Here is a 20,575-nt window from a genome sequence, read left to right as displayed (position 1 = left end):
CCGCGCGATGCCGTCAGCGTCCAATGGAAACAACCCGCGGTGATTGGGCAACATCCAGGCGTAGCCCCGACCTTACGGTGTGATTTAATATTGTTACTGTAAATACAGTAAATGCGTCAAACACGTCGTGGGCCTCCAGCGACATCAAAGAGTTTGACGCGTGGGCATTTAGTGAGTTAACCCTGCAAGGCCCAGCGTTGCTTTTTGGCAACATTTTTTAAATCATTTTTTTAAAAATGTTATAATTAGTTTTCCTGTTCTTTTTTCACATCAACATCACCAATAAATCCTATTGTTTAGTACTACAATGCCATTGGCCACGATATTTGCATATAAATACCCACCACAGAGATTGACATTCACACCTCCCAGAGAAGTTGAAATTCCAGCGTCTGGACGAACAACATCTCACTTTTTAACTGAAGCTATTCCTCACAAAAACAGAAGTAAAATGACTGTAATATTTGTTTTCGTGATCATTAGAATGTCTAGAACATGTACATGTGTTTTTATTGTGAAAAATATATGCAAATTAGAGCATGATTTATGATTTATGGCTATAAAACCTTACAAAAACATTATCATTTTTTTAACATTACATTTTCCTGTGATTAGGACTCCTACAACACCATCTGATTTTTTTTGATTTTTTTTTTGGCCAGTAGTAATTAATTCGGGTAGTAGTATTGACGGTTCAATTGGTTAAATATCTGAAAACACAAATTGACATGAATCCAAAATACACGGAGGATTGTGCCGTCAAACAGTGAAACTATATGGAATCTATGAAAAAGGTTTTGGGGGTCCCCGCTTCATCTCTCCCAACTAAGGGGTCCTTGGCCTGAAAACATTGAAGTCCCCCGTCTTATTTGACTGCCTTACTTTGATTTCATGCAATGCTTTTTCCCCCTCCTCTCGGCATCATGCACTGAACTACTCTGTACATTTTACAGTACGTGCTATAGAACAGTGGTTCTCATAAATGGGGTCGATGGACCCCCAGGGTTCCTTTGAGGGGGTTCCAGGGGGTCCCCAGTGAAATTAGTTAGGCCATTTAGGCCTGAATGCAAATCTGTGTCACTTTAGATTTGAACCACTTTAACCATTATTGTATGCTTGGGTGCCAGCGCTGCAATCTTGTAGATCTGCTATTTTTGAAAAATCATGAACATTTGTGCAAGTCTTTGAATATGTTTGACCCGATTCTATAAATGTCTCCTAATTCCTGCTTCTAAATCAGTGGTTCTCAAACCTTTTCAATTCAAGGACCCCCAAAATAACATGTATTTGCCACGTACGTACCCCCCATCTCAAAATATGTTGTTCCAGGGACCCCCCAGAAGCAAATATTTGAGTTACAAATGTTCGCTTTTAAAAAGATATATTCAAAGACTTGAAAAAAATAAAATAAAAATAAAATAAAAAATAGTAGATCTACAAGCTCACAGCTATTTTTCAATAGTTAAATCATTAAATAATTCCAGGCCTAAATGGGTTAATATAGCATCAAAATCAGTTGATCTTCTCTAGTACTATTTACATTGGCCATTTGGAAAATGCCCAATGTACAAGCTCACAACGTGGAGAAAGCGGATAGATAGATCAGGGGTTTTCAAAGTGGGTGACGGGGCACCCCGGGGTGCCGCGACGGCAGTCCAGGGGTGCCGCGAGATCATTTGGTAATATTTGGAATTTATTTGGACACTTGAAAAAATATTTAGTATCATTTTAAACTTAAAGTACACAGTTATTTTCAGTCAGTTCTAACCAAAATGGCTATTGGCTCAACGTTTTCCTCGCAACATAATCACTAAAATATTATTACTGTCAGGCAGAAACCTCTGTCGCACAAAACTAGTGAAAACAGCCGATCTACAAGCACACAACGCCTTGTGTGCAAGCACACAAGGCGTTGTGTGCTTGTAGATCTGCTGTTTTCACTAGTTTATTACATTTTATAGATGATAAATACAAAACGAACGGTTTTGGACATACAAGGTTTCTGACCGACAACGACAATATAAATATAAGGTGCTGGGAGTGAAAATGATAATGTAGGGGTGCCTCGGCTTAAAATAATATTTATGGGGTGCCCTGAGCAGTGGTGCTTTGGGATTTTCTTTTCCGGGCGGACGGTCATTTATTGACGTCACGTGCACGCGCGTGCACGTGCCTCTAGAGGCTATTTAGATAGAAAGGATGTCAGCAGATCTAATGGTGGGAAAACAATAGTTTTCTAGTCTTAATTACATTTGCATTGTTACTTAAGATTTTATGTTCTACTTTCTTTTAATTCATTTAGAAAATACAGCGCTGCAGTAGGATAGAGAAACAAAGTTTGGCTTGAACGAATCTCAAACACTAAATACCACAGTAATATGGAGCCATGTATGAGGACACACATCGACACATGCACATGCAGTCACAGCTGGAAATCTAGGTGTTAAAGTAGGCTATATATCCATATGAATAGAGGCTTGAGGACGCACACACATTCACCACTAGAAGAAGCCTGTTATGCAAAGAAGTAGCCACTGATTAAAGTATTGCTTGTGCCTTGTAGTTATCGCGGATTCGCGGGGTGGGGGGTTGTCGCGGCTCTCGCGGGGGGGTATGCACGCGTTTACACGCTCGTTCACCGTTCGGTGCCGTCCGTGCGTCCGCGTGGGAATTTTCCGACCACACGCCGTCTGGTCGTGTCCGGCCTCCAAAGCGCTACTGGCCCTGAGACAAAACAGTTTGGGAACCTCTGAGATAGATTGATTGCTACCTCTGTTCTTCTTGCAGTCCCGGTGGTCCTTCTCTTTGTCCTGTTTCTCTGCCCCTGGTGACTCCGGCAGGTCCTCCTCCATGGCCTCGTCTGACTCCCAGGCCTGGACACAAAGACACACACACACACAACTATGTAAGACAGGGGTCTTCAACGTCTTCAGGCCAAGGACCCCTTAGTTGAGTGAGAAATGAAGCAGGGACCCCCCCCACAACCCATACTGTAGATACTAGATACCATATAGTTTAGTTTCATCGTTTTACAGCACAATCATCAGTGTATTTTGGGTTCATATGAATTTGTGTTTCCAGATATTTAACCACTTTAACCGTCAATACCTTTCACACTGTACTTAAGCCGATTTTCCACAGGCCCAACTACACACCACTCCACACCACACCGCCCACTTGTGTCAGGTTTTCCACTACAAGGAACTGGGTAGAGTGGTGTGAAAGTGGTACTTAACGGGGTACTTTAACAGCTCCACTCTCGAGTGGACCCGGCCTGGGCTAAGTGAGGCCAAATCAGTGACGTATACACGCTGCTGATACTGATTGGTCAGAGACAGAGTCTCACGGCTGAGCTGTGTCTTTCAACACAACAACTTGAGACAGATTTTAGTATGCAGTCATGGCTGCAAATCAAATATAAAAGCAAAGCCTATTTGTTTTATATATCTGTTTATAAAGAGGACGATTAGGCAGAATTGTGTTCCCCAGCCCTGCAGTTGAGATACCACGAAGCACCAAGAACATTAATCAACACAAACAGTGGACATAGGCTATATCGTCGCGAGTCGCAATTATCAACGGCAAATGCGTCGGCAATCCGTTATTTTATATAGATCTCAGTGAGATGTCTCCTGTTTGTATTTGTAACTGCATGTGTTGAACGAATCTACGTGACATGTACTGTCCTGTTGCTGCACTAGCATAGCCTCTACATTAGCTTACTTCTTTTGGGGAGTTTGGCCAATAAAGTTATAATTTGACCAGAACATCCCAACGTTAGTTGTCGCTATAGTTGTTAAGACTTGATGAAGACCTGTGTGAGTGTGTGGCATCTAAAACATTGTCCACCACCACATCTCCGTGTTGAATGGGGAAAAGAATCTACAGTAGCCTACATGTACTGTACTGTAGCTTAGCATGTATGCTAGCGCAACTAGCCTCTACTCTTCTTTGTGTGGTTTGGCCAATAAAGTTATTATTTGACTATGTTCACCCCGACGTTAGTCGTCGCTATAGTTGTAAAGACTCGATGAAGACCTGTGTGAGTGTGTGGCATCTAAAACATTGTCCACCACATCTCTAAAAATAATTAGCGCAAGTTAGCATCTCCGTTGTGTTTACAGACTGAGAACGAGTATCCGTATGTTGAAAGGGGCGTCGATATATTTCGGGAGCGGAGGGGAGGAGGGGGAGAGGGGAGGAGGAGAGGAGGGGGGGGTACTGTAGTGGAAAACCTACATAAAAAATGCGGTGCGGTGTCGTGCCGTGTCGTGTAGTGTCGGGCTAAAAAGTGGTATGGAAAACCGGCTTTAGTGTGCTCTTTTTCCCCTCTACATCAAACCTCTTTGCCAGAAATAGCCGATCTACAATCTACAAAACATGATCAGCTATTTGTGGCTAACGTTCTCAGAATATGGACGCTAGGGTTCAAGTGGTTAATATAGAAAAGGAGAAAAAAAAAGCTTCCATCACACAAAGATTTGGAGGACCCCCTGTAGTAACTCTGAGGACCCCTTAGGGGTCCCGGACCCCCTGTTGAAGACCCCTGATGTAAGACATATAGGCTAGTTCACTGTTTCTGAAAAACACTGGGTTGTGGACAAATTTTTTGGTCGGGAACACATTTTAATGGGTCCCTTAATTTTTGGTTTCCTACATTTTGTTTTGTATTATTATTTCAAAACATTAAAAATATATATATATACATAAAAAAAGAAAGAAAATTATTATTATTATTATTTTTTTTTCAAAAACAAATTCAATGTTTAATTTTTTTTACCGTGGCAGAGGCTACTGATTTTATTATATAAATACCTGGCAGTCGATAAGTTAAGTAAAACATGTTTGAGTATCTGTACTTTAACTCATCCAGTGCCTATCCCGAACTAGTTCGGGATAATTTGGGCCGTATTAACGTCCTGAGTGCCTATCCCGAACTAGTTCGGGATATAATTTTTTTTTTTTTTTTTTGTAAAAAAAAAAAAAAATTGAAGTTACTTTTTTTTTTGAACCCCACTATATTCTGTTTACACGGCCCGCGAGAGCGTCGCGCCGCCGATATTTACCATCCACTCCAATGCAATCCAGGATCTTTAGAGCTCATTTTCTCTGTTCCAAGCATATCCATGAGGTGTGCAAGGTTTAATCATGGCTAAATCGCCGAAAATAGGTCTTCTAAAATGCTTGGTAGCCAATAGCTAACTTCAAGCTAACTTCATCCTTGAAAAAAGAGAAGGCGGACTTCATCCTGTTCCTGTAAATGAACAGAGGAAAGTGTTCTGGTGCATCATGGCTGCGCAGGGCTTGTGCATGTAACAGTGTATCTTTATGATGAATTCTTTGGCCACTGGGCGCCCTCTAGTGGTGAAAGCTGGCACTGATAGGGTTAATTGAGTAATTGTTTTTCAAAGATAAATATTGTGCATTTGACTCCACCAAGTTTCTAGGGGGGTAAAGGGTCTGAGCGAGAGGGGGTCCCAGATAGGGGGGTCCCAGATAGGGGGGTCCCAGATAGGGGGGTCCCAGCACTTACATGTGAGCTGATGGTCTCTGTCAGGGCTCGGTACCAGTCGTTGATCACGCTGTCGATCTCTGACTGGATCAACAGTTCTGTCCCCTGACGGGTCTTCAGCTGGGGGAGAAATGGTCAAAGGTCAAAGCGGATAATTATCCCACTGTTCGTTAAGGCAGTGGTTCTCAACCTGTGGGTCGGGGCCCACAGTATTTTGGGCGGTCCCCAGATGATTAACACATATGGTGCCAACCCGAGTTTCCAGAGTTTGTATAGGTACCATACTGTACCTGTGCCAACCCTGAGTTTCCCGGGTTTGGGCCGTAAAAAAAAGAAAAAAAAAAAAAAGTTTTTTGGACCTCCAACAATGTACTAGGCATGATCGCGATCTCGAAATTGCATGTTTAACCCCCATACCAACCCCATCTTTCAAACATGGCAGCCATGTTTGTTTACATTTGAATAAAACATAATGGCTATACATTATCATGAATACCTGAACAGATTTCCAAGCGGATTTTGTTTGAAAAGCTGTGAACAGCGTGCACACAAGTGGTGCATGATCTAGGCATGGGCGTGCATGATCCGTGCACTATGATCTTCAAAGAGATTTTTTAGATAGCAACAAATGTGTTAACTTAATGTGCAACATTGTTTTTTCACTCAACAGTAAACAAACCTACATAAAGTTTAAGTGTATAGACTCTATAGAGGGTATCTGCACATTTCTAAAGTGACAATTTTTTTTAAATACCTCTAAAATTACAAATTAAATATCTGGCTCTAAAGTCAACTATTAAAGGCAGATATTTTGAAAATAGTTAAAATATGATTATTTTGGGGGTCGCGGCCTGAAAAGGTTGAGAACCACTTTTTTTAGGGGATCAGACAGCAAAGGGCCATCTTGTCCCCTCTGTGAATGATGACACAAAGGCGAGGCAGACCTGTTGCAGGGTGAGGTTATTGAACAGTGAATCAATTATTAATCAATTATCCAGAATGTGACTTACCTCGATGACGTGTTTCTTGCTAGACTTGTCCTTGGAGGCCCAGTCCACGGATCCTCCTCGCAGGTCCACGGTGAACTCCGGCTTGGACTGGTTGCTGCCAAACTTCTGGAATCAACGGGCAGGACACATATAATGTCAGGGAGAGTTTTACAACCACGACCATGAAATTGCAATGCCGCTGTTATTCCACTTGGCTTTTCAGGAAGAACAAAAAAAATAAACAAGGTGTGTTAAATGTTAATAAAACCACATTTACTCACTCTTTGTAACATCTGCGTTACAAATGCTAGTTATTTAGTATTGTCAGGTCAAGTGAAGAATTAGCCAGTAGCTATGCCCCTCCCCTAAAAGCTTTGGTCCAATGCTAGCTTAGCAACCGGCAGCTTGCCAAGGCTGTTGCAGGAAGTTATTCTAAGCTAGCATTGGACAAAAAAGCTTTTTGGGAGGGGCATAGCTACTGGCTAATTGGAACGCAACAACATGTTAAATTCTGGTCGTTATTGAGGTAAATATGCATATCAATTAGGAAAAGCACAGTCCAGGAGATATCTCCGCGTTTGTTCACAAGCGTTGCACACAATGTCTCATTCCAGCAAACTCAGGCAACTGTCTGAAAACATTAGTTGTACTTTTCATCGGGGAATCACTTCCATTTGGACAGCCGAGAAGAAGCTTTATCAGGCTTTTCAAAAACCAGCCACACAGGCCTCCAGAAAGGCCCTGGATCAGACGGGATGCGTTTTAGCAGCTGGAGGCTTCTTTTAGTTAAGTTGTTATCCGGGTGAGTGAAGCCGTCAGCTAGCTGCTTTGATGTTGCAGGGATGCCTTGCGTCTTTCGCACTAGTCCGGCTGCCAACAAGGCCTTTTTTGGCTTAACCCATTTAGGTACATTCAGAGCCCAGAGCCTAGAACGCCAACTACTGACACTTTAATGCAAGGACAACAGGAAACCAAATTATGTTTTTCAGGCCAGCTTTTTCAGCCTCCGCCTCTTTCAGGATATGAACAGGAAGCCGGGGGCGGGGCCAGAAATAACGTGAATATACTGAACTGTATATACATTCATGAAATGACCTGCTGCCCGCCCGTCAGTATTGAGCAATTCTATTTATAGGGGGTAAAGGTTTCAGGCCCATTCACTTACTATATCATAAAAGAAAGAACAGCCGCCACAAAACTGTGAAAAGTGATGACTCATCACTAAACCATAGTTTTTGTGGGGTTTTTTTAGCCCAAGGAATGTTTTTCATGCAAAACAAATGGATTCAGAATCATTAAAAAACCCTTGTTTGAACCCTTACATGCCACTTAGATCAGATTTTCTGGGGGTATTATTTTCCTTTATAGTATATAGTAAGTGAATGGTCCCCAAACCTTTACCCCCTATAAAAGAAATTGCTCAATGCTGACAGGTACAATTCTGGGAAATTGCAAGTGTGGTTACACGGATGCGAGTCGCGAAGAACTCACTGGGAACCGAATGCCGTCTTACCGTTTATATTATACATGGTGATGTCAGGTGAAGTATGACAACAGTAGTGGCGTTTCCATAAATGTGCATAAGTGAATGGAAACGGGTTAGACAATAAATGTGAATAGTTTATGACGTTCTAGGTCCATTTCCCCTGCCGCTTTACGTCCATGGTATAGCGTTAGCCCACAAAACAAACCGGTTGTTTGTTACACACGGACACGGACTGTGTGTAAATTCCTCCCGTTTTCACCTCAAGCCATCGGTGGCGAACCCTTCCTCATCCCACGGTGTTGCGTGCCTGAAGTGCCCAATCTACAAGCTCACAGCAGCTCGCATCCACGTCTCCGCGCCGCGTTGTGAGCTTGCCCGATCAAATCTTGCGACCGTCGCTAATTCGAATGACACCCGCAAATGGAAACATGCTAAATTTGCTTTGTCTTAATGCATATTTCTGATAATTCTCTTCCCTAATTCGAATAAGTTTATGGAAACATGGCTATTGACAGACAGCAGTGTGTGTAAACCATGACCAAAAGCTTCACTTTTGGTCATTTGTGCAAAAGTTTACAAATGTTCCGCCCAGGATTTTGATTATCGCGATAATATCGTAAATCGCGATTTCTTTTGTCACAATAATCGTGATGTGACATTTTCAAATCGTCCCATCCCTACTTGAAACATTACTAGTACATTTCAAGCTTGGGAGCAGCAAATTGGTGTGCGGACTTATTTGTTACCTGTGTACTTTTGATTAGTCCAGCACCCAGCCAGCCTATATATGGTCTTGGATGTGCCTGCCATTTTGGCTGTTTTTCAGCCTTTAAGTTTAGATTATCTTATAGCAGGGTTCCCCAATTAGTTTTCCCCAAGGGCCGAATTATGTCTAGGGTACCAAGCCGAGGGCCACAACATTGCAGGGGGCGACGGTGGCGTTCCCACTACTCCAGCGACAATTTTCGTTGTTGTTGGGTGAAAATCTTACACGGCCCGCGTAAGATGTCCAAAACCGTTCGTTTTGAATTTATCATTTTAAAAATGATTTAAACTAGTGAAAACAGCCGATCTACAACTAACAAGGCGAGGCGTTGTGTGCTTGTAGATCTGCTGTTTTCACTACTTTTGTGCGACAGCCTTGTATGATTTGCGAAAGAACGTACAAATTTGGAGATACAAGATTTCCACCCGACAACGACGATATACTAGTGTTGTTGCTGCTCTTATAACACCATTATTACTGGGCTTGGTGTGGGCCAGACAGTAGCCCCCCCCGCGGGCCGCAAATGGCCCGCGGGCCGCCTATTGGGGAACCCTGTCTTATAGCAACCGCTGCAGTGCAAGCTGCTCTGCTTTGTAGACTGCAGAGGAAAAGTGTTTTGCAGGGCGACAAAAGCGCGTCCGGTCTGATCTGGGCCTAATCAAACAAGGCCATGGACAGCAGCAGCAGCAGCGAGGGAGGGGCTAGGCCAGTGTGAGAGGACAGACAGACAGACAGACAGACAGACAGACAGGCAGGGGAAAGAACCAACGCATGCATGCACAGAGAGGGGACTGGACATACTGTGGCGGCCTGGACAGGCGCACAGTGTACATAGGAGACAGCTGGGCGGGGCTTGACTGAGCGCTTCCAGTTGCTAAGCAGGGTGAGGAGCAGCTCTGGAATAGAGCCGCTACGATAGTAGGACTTTAGGAGGAGAGAGAGGGAGGAGAGGAGAGGAGAGGAAAGGAGAAGGGGAGTGTAAGGGCACGGAGAGGAGGAGAAAGGAGAGACAAGAAAGGGGGGAAAAGGTAATAAAATGAAAACCACAGAAAAAAGAAGGAACAGGTGACAACCAGATATATGAAGGATAAGAAAGACAAGCACCACAGAGAAATAGAATGAACAAACGCTCCAGGTAAACAACAGGTGTAGCCTGGCAGGAGGCTGACGGGATCATGTTCCATTCCAGTTTTTGCCACTGACATACAAAATGAGCGGACAATAATATCACCAGAAACACAGTTAGAGATAAGAGATAGCCCTGAATGAACATAACAGGTCTGTACAGTAACTCTGAGAGTGTACACACACATTTGTACACTCTCAGAGTTATGGTGGTCCTGACAAAATAAAACGTTGTGTGAACCACTAGTACTAGTGGACTCATAATGTGCCGCAGCATCGATGAGTATCATACATATGCCATAGTGTCGTGGTAAATGAGTGTCATACATATTCTGAAGAAAACATGGAGAGTTGACATTCAGTAATTGGGTCAAAATAAGACAATTATAATGGTGTGTAAAACAGAAAATCAGTTGTCCGTGTAGTATGGACATATTGCTGTTCCCTGGATCAGGGGTTTTCAAAGTGGGTGACGGGGCACCCTGGGGTGCCGTGACGGCAGTCCGGGGGTGCCGCGAGATAATTTGATGATATTTGGAGTTTATTTGGAAACTTGAAGTACAAAGTTATTTTCAGTCAGTTCTAACCAAAATGGCTATTATCTCAACGTTTTCCTCGCAACATAATCACTAAAATATCATCACTGTCGGGCAGAAACCTCGTATCTCTATCTGTAGTGAAAACAGCAGATCTACAAGCACACAACGCCTCGCACCGCGAGGCGTTGTGTGCTTGTAGATCGGCTGTTTTCACTAGTTTAGTTCATTTTTGTAAATGATAAATACAAAACAAAGTTTTGGACATATAAGGTTTCTTTCTACCCAACAACGACGATATATAAGGCTTTTATAATTTTTTGCGGCTCCAGACAGATTTGTTTTGGGGTTTTTTGGTCCAATATGGCTCTTTCAACATTTTGGGTTGCCGACCCCTGGTATAGATGGATAGGTAGGGTAGGTGGATAGGACACCTACCCACCTATAGGGGGGATAGAATGGTGTGTATAGATGGATAGGTGGGTAGGTGGATAGGACACCTACCCACCTATAGGGGGGATAGAATGGTGTGTATAGATGGATAGGTGGGTAGGTGGATAGGACACCTACCCACCTATAGGGGGGATAGAATGGTGTGTATAGATGGATAGGTGGGTAGGTGGATAGGACACCTACCCACCTATAGGGGGGATAGAATGGTGTGTATAGATGGATAGGTGGGTAGGTGGATAGGACACCTACCCACCTATAGGGGGGATAGAATGGTGTGTATAGATGGATAGGTGGGTAGGTGGATAGGACACCTACCCACCTATAGGGGGGATAGAATGGTGTGTATAGATGGATAGGTGGGTAGGTGGATAGAATGGTGTGTATAGATGGATAGGTGGGTAGGTGGATAGAATGGTGTGTATAGATGGATAGGTGGGTAGGTGGATAGAATGGCGTGTATAGATGGATAGGTGGGTAGGTGGATAGAATGGTGTGTATAGATGGATAGGTGGGTAGGTGGATAGGACACCTACCCACCTATAGGGGGGATAGAATGGTGTGTATAGATGGATAGGTGGGTAGGTGGATAGGACACCTACCCACCTATAGGGGGGATAGAATGGTGTGTATAGATGGATAGGTGGGTAGATGGATAGGACACCTACCCACCTATAGGGGGGATAGAATGGTGTGTATAGATGGATAGGTGGGTAGGTGGATAGGACACCTACCCACCTATAGGGGGGATAGAATGGTGTGTATAGATGGATAGGTGGGTAGGTGGATAGGACACCTACCCACCTATAGGGGGGATAGAATGGTGTGTATAGATGGATAGGTGGGTAGGTGGATAGGACACCTACCCACCTATAGGGGGGATAGAATGGTGTGTATAGATGGATAGGTGGGTAGGTGGATAGGACACCTACCCACCTATAGGGGGGATAGAATGGTGTGTATAGATGGATAGGTGGGTAGGTGGATAGGACACCTACCCACCTATAGGGGGGATAGAATGGTGTGTATAGATGGATAGGTGGGGTAGGTGGATAGGACACCTACCCAGCTGGTTCCGCTGCCCTGGCCCTTGGCGAAGAGCAGAGAGGACCCCTGCAGCACGGTCCAGGACGACGTCCAGTTCTTCCTGGAAACCACAAAGCAGACCGGGAACGGATTATTACTTTAACCCTTATTTTATGACACAACGTCTTGCTGTGTCTCCCTGTCTTGTTTTCATTCTTGATGTATTTGCACTGACAAATGGACACTTATTGTTTGGCACCTGCACTATAGAGAAACGAAGCCATGTCGTCATTTGTGCGTAATGTCGCCCTCTAGGGGATTCATGCTGGTATTGTTTTGTATTCAAATCGCCATTGGGGAATCTGCGTAAGCCGCATATAAGGACTGTGTTAAAAATATAAACACACCATGTGCGCGTTTCTGTCAGCGGGGGGGTTCTGCATAGTTTATGATATTCATTCATATCTGATATAGCCTGTTGTAACTCGTTTCTAGCGTTTATTGTGTTACTCTTTGGGTAAATCTGTACATTTCCACCTTAGTCGATGCTTCATATCCATTTGGGTCAATCCGAGAGCATGGTGCGTTTATATTTTTAACACAGTTCTTATATGCGGTGATCGCAAATTCCCCAATGGCGATTTGAATACAAAACAATACCAGCATGAACCCCGTAGAGGGCGACATTTCACGCCATTTCACGGAAGTGACATCACACTTCGCTGCTGAATTGGGTTGTGTTAGTAGTAGCTCTGGTCCATCGCGTCACCTCCAGCGACGCTCTGACAGACCCGTCGGCAAATGAATAGACCGCGTTTTCTCGGCCCTCGCGAGCGCTCAACTTCAGTCGAAATAAACAAAACATACTTCACTACTCACCAAACCAAAGGTAGTTTTGCGTTGTTGAAAGTCTATTCTCCGCAAAATACACTATTTTTGGCATGAACTAAAGTGCATCCAACTCGACCGCCACTTATTTCCGGGTTGTGAACCATTGTGTCTCGAGGTGGGTGCGTTTTATTTCATGACAAAAATAATGTATTTTACAGAGTAGGTTGGGTGCTGAGGGGCTCACCACCGCAGAGAATAGACTTTCAACAACGCAAAACTACCTTTGGTTTGGTGAGTAGTTAAGTAGTTTTGTTTATTTGGACTCAAGTTGAGCGCTGGTAGGGGCTGAGAAAACGCGGTTTATTCATTTGCCGACGGGTCTGCAGTATAAGGTTGTAAATAACCTTATACTGCTGTGCTGCCTCTGGGCAACTGATTTTCCCCCTTGGGATAATAAAGGTATCTATCCATCTATACTTTTACTTAAGTATGAAATGTGAGCACAGCATTATGGGTCACTGCCTTTTCAATGGATACTGTATACAGACCCTGAATCGCTAGCCACACCCCTTTAATTTTTTTGTTTCGGCGATTCAGGTCTAGAATCGCTCTCAATGAGGAGGCCTGCCTCGGTTGAAAATCCAAACGGGCGAATCAGCATCGTGAATCAGCGTCTTGTGATCAGAGTGGGTGGGGGTTTCCCAGAACTCATGTGTGTTTCCAAGTACACCAGCGCCGCCGCCGTACCGTACCGCACATCGTGTCACGGTAAATTGCGGTAAAATGCGATCGTATCGATCTCGCTATGAAACACCAGTAGCAGGCATGTTATGTTGTGTTTGATTACTAGTTCGTAGTGCTCCTATTCTGACTGTTTCTTTGGTTAGCAAGTAGCACTAGCAAGCAACAGGTTAGCCACTAGCCAGCCAGGCACACATAACAACACTATGTCATGTGTTGGTCGGTGAACCAATCGCTGAACAGTGCCTCATTTTGGCAACGCCCATCCCTGCAAAGGCTGTGGGCGGAACTGACTTCAGACTGAATAATGAAGTGAAACGAAATGTCAATTCAGGCTGAGTGTCAGGCTAGTATGACAATGCTGTCAGGTAGTTTTTCTCCTGTAGTGTAATTCGGGGTGAACGTCGCCCACCTGACTTTCTTTCCATTTTCGGTGATTTTGGTAACGTTGAGGACTCCACACTTCTCTGAAGGCTGTGGAAGAGAAACACAGAGCTATGAGCTTTACACAATAATATTGATTATTATTGATCAACCGGGCAGTTAAAAAAAGTAGCCCTGTGAATATGATCAGGGTGGTTAGTGTGATAGTCTGCAGTGTTTCACATTTCAAGGTCTCCCCTTAACTCCGACAGTGTACAAATGGAACCAAATGGACCCGTTAGGGTCCATTTGGTTCCATTTGTACACTGTCAGAGTTAAAGACTTGTATGGGTCAATATAGACCCCCGTATTAGAACCCACAGAGTCCCTGGAATCCACTTTGAGAACCACCGCAGTACACTATGACCCAGCACACATTGACACACATAAATAGCCAGCAAGAAATGAGTACAGCACATTACAATAAAATGTGGAAAATAGACCAAAACACAGCACACACACACAAACGTGCTCTGTCTCTGTGTCACACGCGCACAAAACTTCAGGACAAGAATTATGTTTGTTTGTGTGATAAGACACTCAGCATGTGCAATTTGTATGCTATTTCACAGCACCACCAGCAGATGGCACTAAAAGACTTATGATAGCAGAATCACCCCAGTTCATTTACATAGTGAGAAAGACAGCACAGGGAAGTGGCCAAAAATGACGTATGATTATATTCAGCACCAGGGCAGCAAGGTAAGTGCAATATGAACTGCTGAGCCGTGCAGCGAAAGACGGGCGGTGGATGCGAACAAAGCAGAGTTAAGTTGAACGGTGGAGAAAGACGCAGGTCGAAAAAGCAGAATGAAGCACGTAGCATTAAATTACAATGACATGCACACGAGGAGAAAGGCAGAAAAAAAAGGAATATTAAGCATATCGCATTACATTTCTATAGTGGCGTTTCCATAAAGCCTCTTAATGCGCATTTAAGGCTTATTCGCAAAATCTTTTTATGGAAACACTTCAAAAATGCGAATAAACTTTCATTATCCGCAAAAAAAAGTATCCGCTTGGAGGAGGTGGATTTTGAGGCTTTATCGAATAAACTAAATGCGCATTTGCGAACGGAAACGGGTCAGACAATAAATGCGAATAAATTATGACGTTCTGGTCCATATCGTCCTCCTTTAACACTTTCCCCCGCCGCTTAATTAACGTCCATTGTATAGCGTTAGCCCACAAAACAAACCAGTTGTTACGCACGGAGTGACCCTTCGTCATCACACCGTGTTGCACGTGCCAAAAGTGGCCGATACAAGCTCACAGCAGCTTGCATCTGCGACGCTGCAGGATGCATACTATATTCAAAGATTTGCACACATTTTCACGACTTTTTCAAAAATAGCAGATCTACAAGCTCGCAGCGCGGCACTCGGTGCCGCGCTGCGAGCTTGTATATCTGCTATTTTTCACTGGTTAAAGCGTTCGATAATTCTAGGCCTAAATGGGTTAAATCAAACTTCAGCTCCAAAGCCGCGAAGGGGCACGTTTTACCACAAACCCCGGGTAGGATCTACTCCTCGCCATGAGCACAGGAAGTGTGGGAGACTGGGAGTGCAGTGCATGCTGGGATACTAACTGTGGAGGGGTGCTTGGGAGACGAAGGGCAGGAGTCAGAGTCAGGGGAGCTCTGCTTAGGCGCCGGAGCACACTCCTATAAAGGAACAACATGGTCAATACAGTCTCTATGGGAGCAGACTCCTATAGCAGCAAGAACAACATGGTCAATACAGTCTCTATGGGAGCAGACTCCTAATAGCAGCAAGAACAACATGGTCAATACAGCCAGTCTCTATACAGGGTTCCCACACACTTTTTTTACTAATTCATTTCCAAAACTTTTCCAAAACCTTTCCAGAATATTTAACCCAATTTCCAGGACTATATAACAATAATTCAGCTCAATAACAGGTCGCTTATTCCTATGCGCAATGCCCAAAGACAGGTAGCGTATGCCAGTGGTTCTCAACCTTTTCAGGCCGTGACCCCCGAAATAATCATGTTTTAACTGGGGACCCCCCCCCCCACCCTGACGAGCACTAAGAGTTGAGGAATTTTGTATAGCACGGTTCTATTGTGAAAATAGCTGATATACATGCTCAGAACGATGTAGATCGGCTATTTTCACAATTTCTGCCTCTAATATTTGACAATTTGGCCCATGTTTAATTTGTCATTTCAGAAGTATTAACAAAATCAATAACCAAAGACAATGCATAGCTATTTTTTCCAGGACCTTCCAGGACCCTTGATAAATTCCAAAACTTTTCCCAGTACTGGAAAAATATTTTTCTAATTTCAAAATATTTCCAGGAATTTCATGACCGTGGGAACCCTGTCTAAAGGAGCACTATCCTATAGCAACAAGAGGAACATGGTCAATACAGCCAGTCTCTATGGAACATCTGAACCACTAAACCTGTGGTTCTCAACCTTTTCAGGCCGCGACCCTCAAAATAATCATATTTTAACTGGGGACCCCTCCCACCCTGACGAGCACTAAGAGTTGAGGCATTACATTTTGTATAACATGGTTGTATTGTGAAAATAGCAGTTCTACGTGCTCACAACGCCTCGCAACACGTTGTGACTATATAGATCTGCTATTTTCACAATTTCTGCCTCTAATATTTGACAATTTGGCCAATGTTTTTAATTTATCATTTTAGAGGTATTTAAAAAGTCCTTACATTGTCACTTTAGAAATGTGCAGATGCCCTCTATACACTTAAACTTTATGTTGGTTTGTTCACTGTTGAGTGAGAAAACAATGTTTCACATTAAGTTAATCATCTCACCCACAGGTTGAGAACCACTGCACTAAACTACAAGAGATCTGTGGTTGGTTAGTGAAGACGTAATGTCTCAAGACAGATTCATAAACTCATCTCAGTAAATTAAAATTAAATGTATTTTTGCCGATGGGTTCCCAGATTTGGGAGGACCACCAGACAATGGATCAGAAACCGGTTGTGGAGTCAGATTGGGTGTAAAAAAAACACTTAAATCGTAAAAACCTATTTGACCAGTGTCCCCCAGGGGTCTACTACACCAATCTCTTTGCCAAAGATAGCCGATCTACAAGCCACAATGCAAATGTGTTGTGACTTGTGAGCTTGTAGAAAATGTATGTATGAATATCCAACCATCCCCAGAATAGGGACGCTAGGGTTCGTGTGGTTAATCCGGGCAGACAAAAGAACAAGGATTAATGTTAATTTAAATTAGGACGTGGGATTGTTAAAATGGGCACAGAACATGCTTCTGAGATTCACATGCAGCCACAACAGAAAATGTGTTAATTCAAAGAGAGTGCTCCGTTCTAAGGTTCCAGTATCTGGTGTGTTCATTGACAGTTTTGCAGATATTACAATCAGGTGCAATTCCAGGCTGACAGGGGAAAAATCTTTTTGACAGTTTTGATTGAAAAACTCATGATTATCATCATCTGACATAAGGAGCTACTGTGGTTGGTTTTTCCCAAACCTGGTCCTCAGTGACCGCAGTGTATAGCTAGACTGATGCAAGAGAGTCCGAGACCATGGGTCTTCAACGCTTTCAGGGCAAGGAGCCTTAAGTTGAGAGAGATGAAGCAGGGACCCCCGCAACCTCTTCAGAGAATCCATATAGTTTAATCGTTTGACAGCACAATCATCAGTGCATTTTGGATTCATGTCAATGAGTGTTTTCAGATATTTAACCACTTGAACCGCCAATACTAAATAAACCTTTCACTCTGTACTTGGTGTGCTCTTTTTTCCCTCTACACCAAACCTCTTGCCGAAAATAGCAGTGCGAGGCGTTGTAAGCTTGTAGATCTGCAATTTTTTGGCTAAAGTTCTCAGAATATGGACACTAGGGTTCAAGTGGTTAATATAAAAAAGTTTCTATCACTCAAAGATTTGGAGGCCCCCCGGTTGAAGACCCTTGTCCTAGACCAACGAATTTGCAATGTTTTGACCATCGGCTTGTAAATGAGCTCAAAAAACACCCCAAAAGAAAACAGACTTTGATTTCATCAAATCATATCAGCTGTACAAGGGGTCCCCCAAGGACCAGGGCTGGGAACCTGGTTGTTCTACCGGTGATAATCAATGTCAAAGGATCATAATTAATAAATCATCTCAACGGTAAGATTGGTGGAGAGAAGACGAGAGAGGATGGTACCAACTTTATCCCGATAAACAGAGAGACGTAATCTCCTCTTGTGTGGGTCAGAACCAAACCGCCGGAGTTTAAAAGAGAACTGCAACAAAACAATTTATTTTTTTGAGTACCTGAGACGAATAACAGTCTAAGTCCGTATTTTAAAAGTTTGGATAAAGATATGTTTTTGATTTACCAGACTGTAAACCACAAACTAGAGGTTTTTAATTTCTTAAAGTCTTAATGTACTCCCCTCTCATTTTGTTGAGTTAGATCTTTTTTTTACTTAACTCATATATATTAGGAATTATAAGACATAATACTTATGGAAAGTGGAAAAACTGTATATCTCCAGCAGTTTGTGGAACAAAGTCCGTACAAGCAATATTCAGCAGACAAAGAGAGCAGATAACATTAAAACCGACAATTAAACAAAATGACGGCGGATTGCATGAACAATTTAACAGATTAGAAATGACTAGTTTGTGGTTTACAGTCTGGTAAATCCAAAAATATATATATATTCAAAAGAATTCAAATATGGACTTATTGTGTTATTGGTCTCAGGTACTTGTGGACCACCCGTGTTGTTGAACAACTATGATCTACAAACGTTATCCTCCACTAGTTCCGCAGCGCATCAAATACACCACTATGGAGGGAGATTATTGACCACGGTTGCACTTCTGACCTTGAACTGTCTCGTTTAATACTTTAAACCCACAGCTGAGCCAACAAGAAAGCTCGCACCAAGATTGTGCTCAAAGTGTTCCAGGCCAGGCCAGCTTTTGGGTGAAAGCCGCCTTCCATGGCCTTTTCCAAACAGAGCCAATTACTGCATGTCGTCGTTGTCGGGTGGAAACCTCGTATGTCCAAAACCGTTAGTTTTGTTTTTATCGTTTTAAAAAATGATCTAAATGATCTGGAAAATAGCTGATCTGGAAAATAGCTGATCTACAAGCACACAACGCCTCGCGATGCGAGGCGTTGTGTGCTTGTAGATCGTCTATTTTCCACTAGTTTTGTGCAATAGTCTTGTGTGATGAAGCAGGGCTTTACTTTTACCTACTTTACGGAAAAAACGTACAAATTTGAAAGTTGGAGATACGAGGTTTCTGCCCGACAGTGACGATATATTGAAGAATGGTAGCTGAAGAGCAGACTTCCCCAACAACTAAATGTTGTAGAATAGGACCTCCAAATGAAGCCTTATTACCTGCATCATTTGGTATATTAATCCACTTTTCCAGGTAACCAACCAGCATTGAGAGATCATGTATACCAGTGGTTCTCAATCCTTTTTGGCTGATTAAACTGATTTCAGAAGCCAAGTACCCCCTTCCCCTGAAAAGTCCAGTTCCAAAGGCCAATACGTTCAAAATAAAACAGCATAATGGCAAATAAACACTGCTTTCTATGCAACTGTTACTACAAGTCAAGTAGGCCTAATTGATATAATTTGGTTTAGAAATGTACAAATGAGCAGGTTCACACACAAACTCTGTCAATGTTTTATCATTAACCCATATACTATACTATTGACTATATATATAATTCCTATCCAGTTGTCCAAAAAATATCTATCACAGATATTCTTTTTATCTGTGATAGATATTTTAATTAATCTGTATCTACCATCCACTTGAATGGAAAAACATCTGGAGAAAGAGATTTTTGTATCTGTTATCTGGCCCAGTCGGAATGGGCCTTAACCCATTTAGGCCTAGAATTATTGAATGCTTTAACCAGTGAAAAATAGCAGATATACAAGCTCACAGCGCGGCACCGAGTGCCGCGCTGCGAGCTTGTAGATCTGCTAATTTTGAAAATGTCGTGAAAATGTGTGCAAATATTTGAATATATGTATTTTTAAGGCAAACGTTTGTAACTCAAATTTAGCTTCTGGGGGTGGTCCCTGGAACTAAATATTTTGAGATGGGGGTCCGTGGCCAAATAGATATCAGCTTGGGGGTCCTTCACATGAAAAGGTTTGAGAACCAGTTAAGTGAAAAGGACCTTTTCTTTGACGATGGCCGGCCAGATTGCTGACACAGAAACATAGGTTTTTTAAAAAAAACATAGAAAGATTCAAAAAGACACTTATAGAATCGGGGTCAAAATTCTGATTTTTCACGATTTTTCAAAAATAGCAGATCTACAAGCTCGCAGCGCGGCACTCGGTGCCGCGCTGTGAGCTTGTATATCTGCTATTTTTCAATAGTTAAAGCATAAAATAATGATACACAATAATGTGTACCCGTTCGGAATGGGCCTTAACTCCCATAGGCAGAACATAAAACCTCTGACAACGCGTCCAGAAGCCGGCCGGCGCCCCCTAACCTTGTCGTTGAGGTCTAAGACGTAGGTGCTGTGTCTCCACTTGGTCAGGACGATGGGGTCCTGCTGTTTCCTCTCCAGACTACGACTCTTGGGAACCTCTCCGGACTGGGCAGGGGAGAGGTTGTACTGCACACAGAGAGAGGTAGTATGAGAATGAGAGGGAGGGAGGGTACAGAAACAAACAGACAAGTTCAA

General features: G+C 43.0%; 1 protein-coding gene across 5 annotated transcripts in view; it reads right to left on the bottom strand.

The window, feature by feature from the left end:
* LOC308307030 (rho GTPase-activating protein 12-like) overlaps nucleotides 1–20,575 on the bottom strand; it is a 173,038-nt gene that overhangs the window by 18,129 nt on the left and 134,334 nt on the right. For 2 of the 5 annotated variants that reach the window (XM_080752122.1, XM_080752121.1), the window contains exons 7-13: nucleotides 20,381–20,506; nucleotides 15,474–15,548; nucleotides 13,875–13,936; nucleotides 11,930–12,011; nucleotides 6,523–6,627; nucleotides 5,534–5,632; nucleotides 2,771–2,873 (exon numbers count right to left, since the gene is read on the bottom strand). In XM_080752122.1, coding sequence (XP_080608248.1) covers nucleotides 2,771–2,873; nucleotides 5,534–5,632; nucleotides 6,523–6,627; nucleotides 11,930–12,011; nucleotides 13,875–13,936; nucleotides 15,474–15,548; nucleotides 20,381–20,506 — 652 coding nt within the window. The remainder of the gene's footprint in view (nucleotides 1–2,770; nucleotides 2,874–5,533; nucleotides 5,633–6,522; nucleotides 6,628–11,929; nucleotides 12,012–13,874; nucleotides 13,937–15,473; nucleotides 15,549–20,380; nucleotides 20,507–20,575) is intronic. The other 3 variants (XM_080752123.1, XM_080752124.1, XM_080752125.1) reach the window with 3 other exon arrangements.

The sequence above is a fragment of the Nannobrachium achirus genome (genome assembly GCF_963921795.1).
Source record: "Nannobrachium achirus genome assembly, chromosome: 21".
In the NCBI taxonomy this organism is placed as follows: domain Eukaryota; kingdom Metazoa; phylum Chordata; class Actinopteri; order Myctophiformes; family Myctophidae; genus Nannobrachium; species Nannobrachium achirus.
The sequence above is the reverse complement of the archived record's forward strand: the minus strand, read 5'-3'. Positions and strand labels throughout refer to the sequence as shown.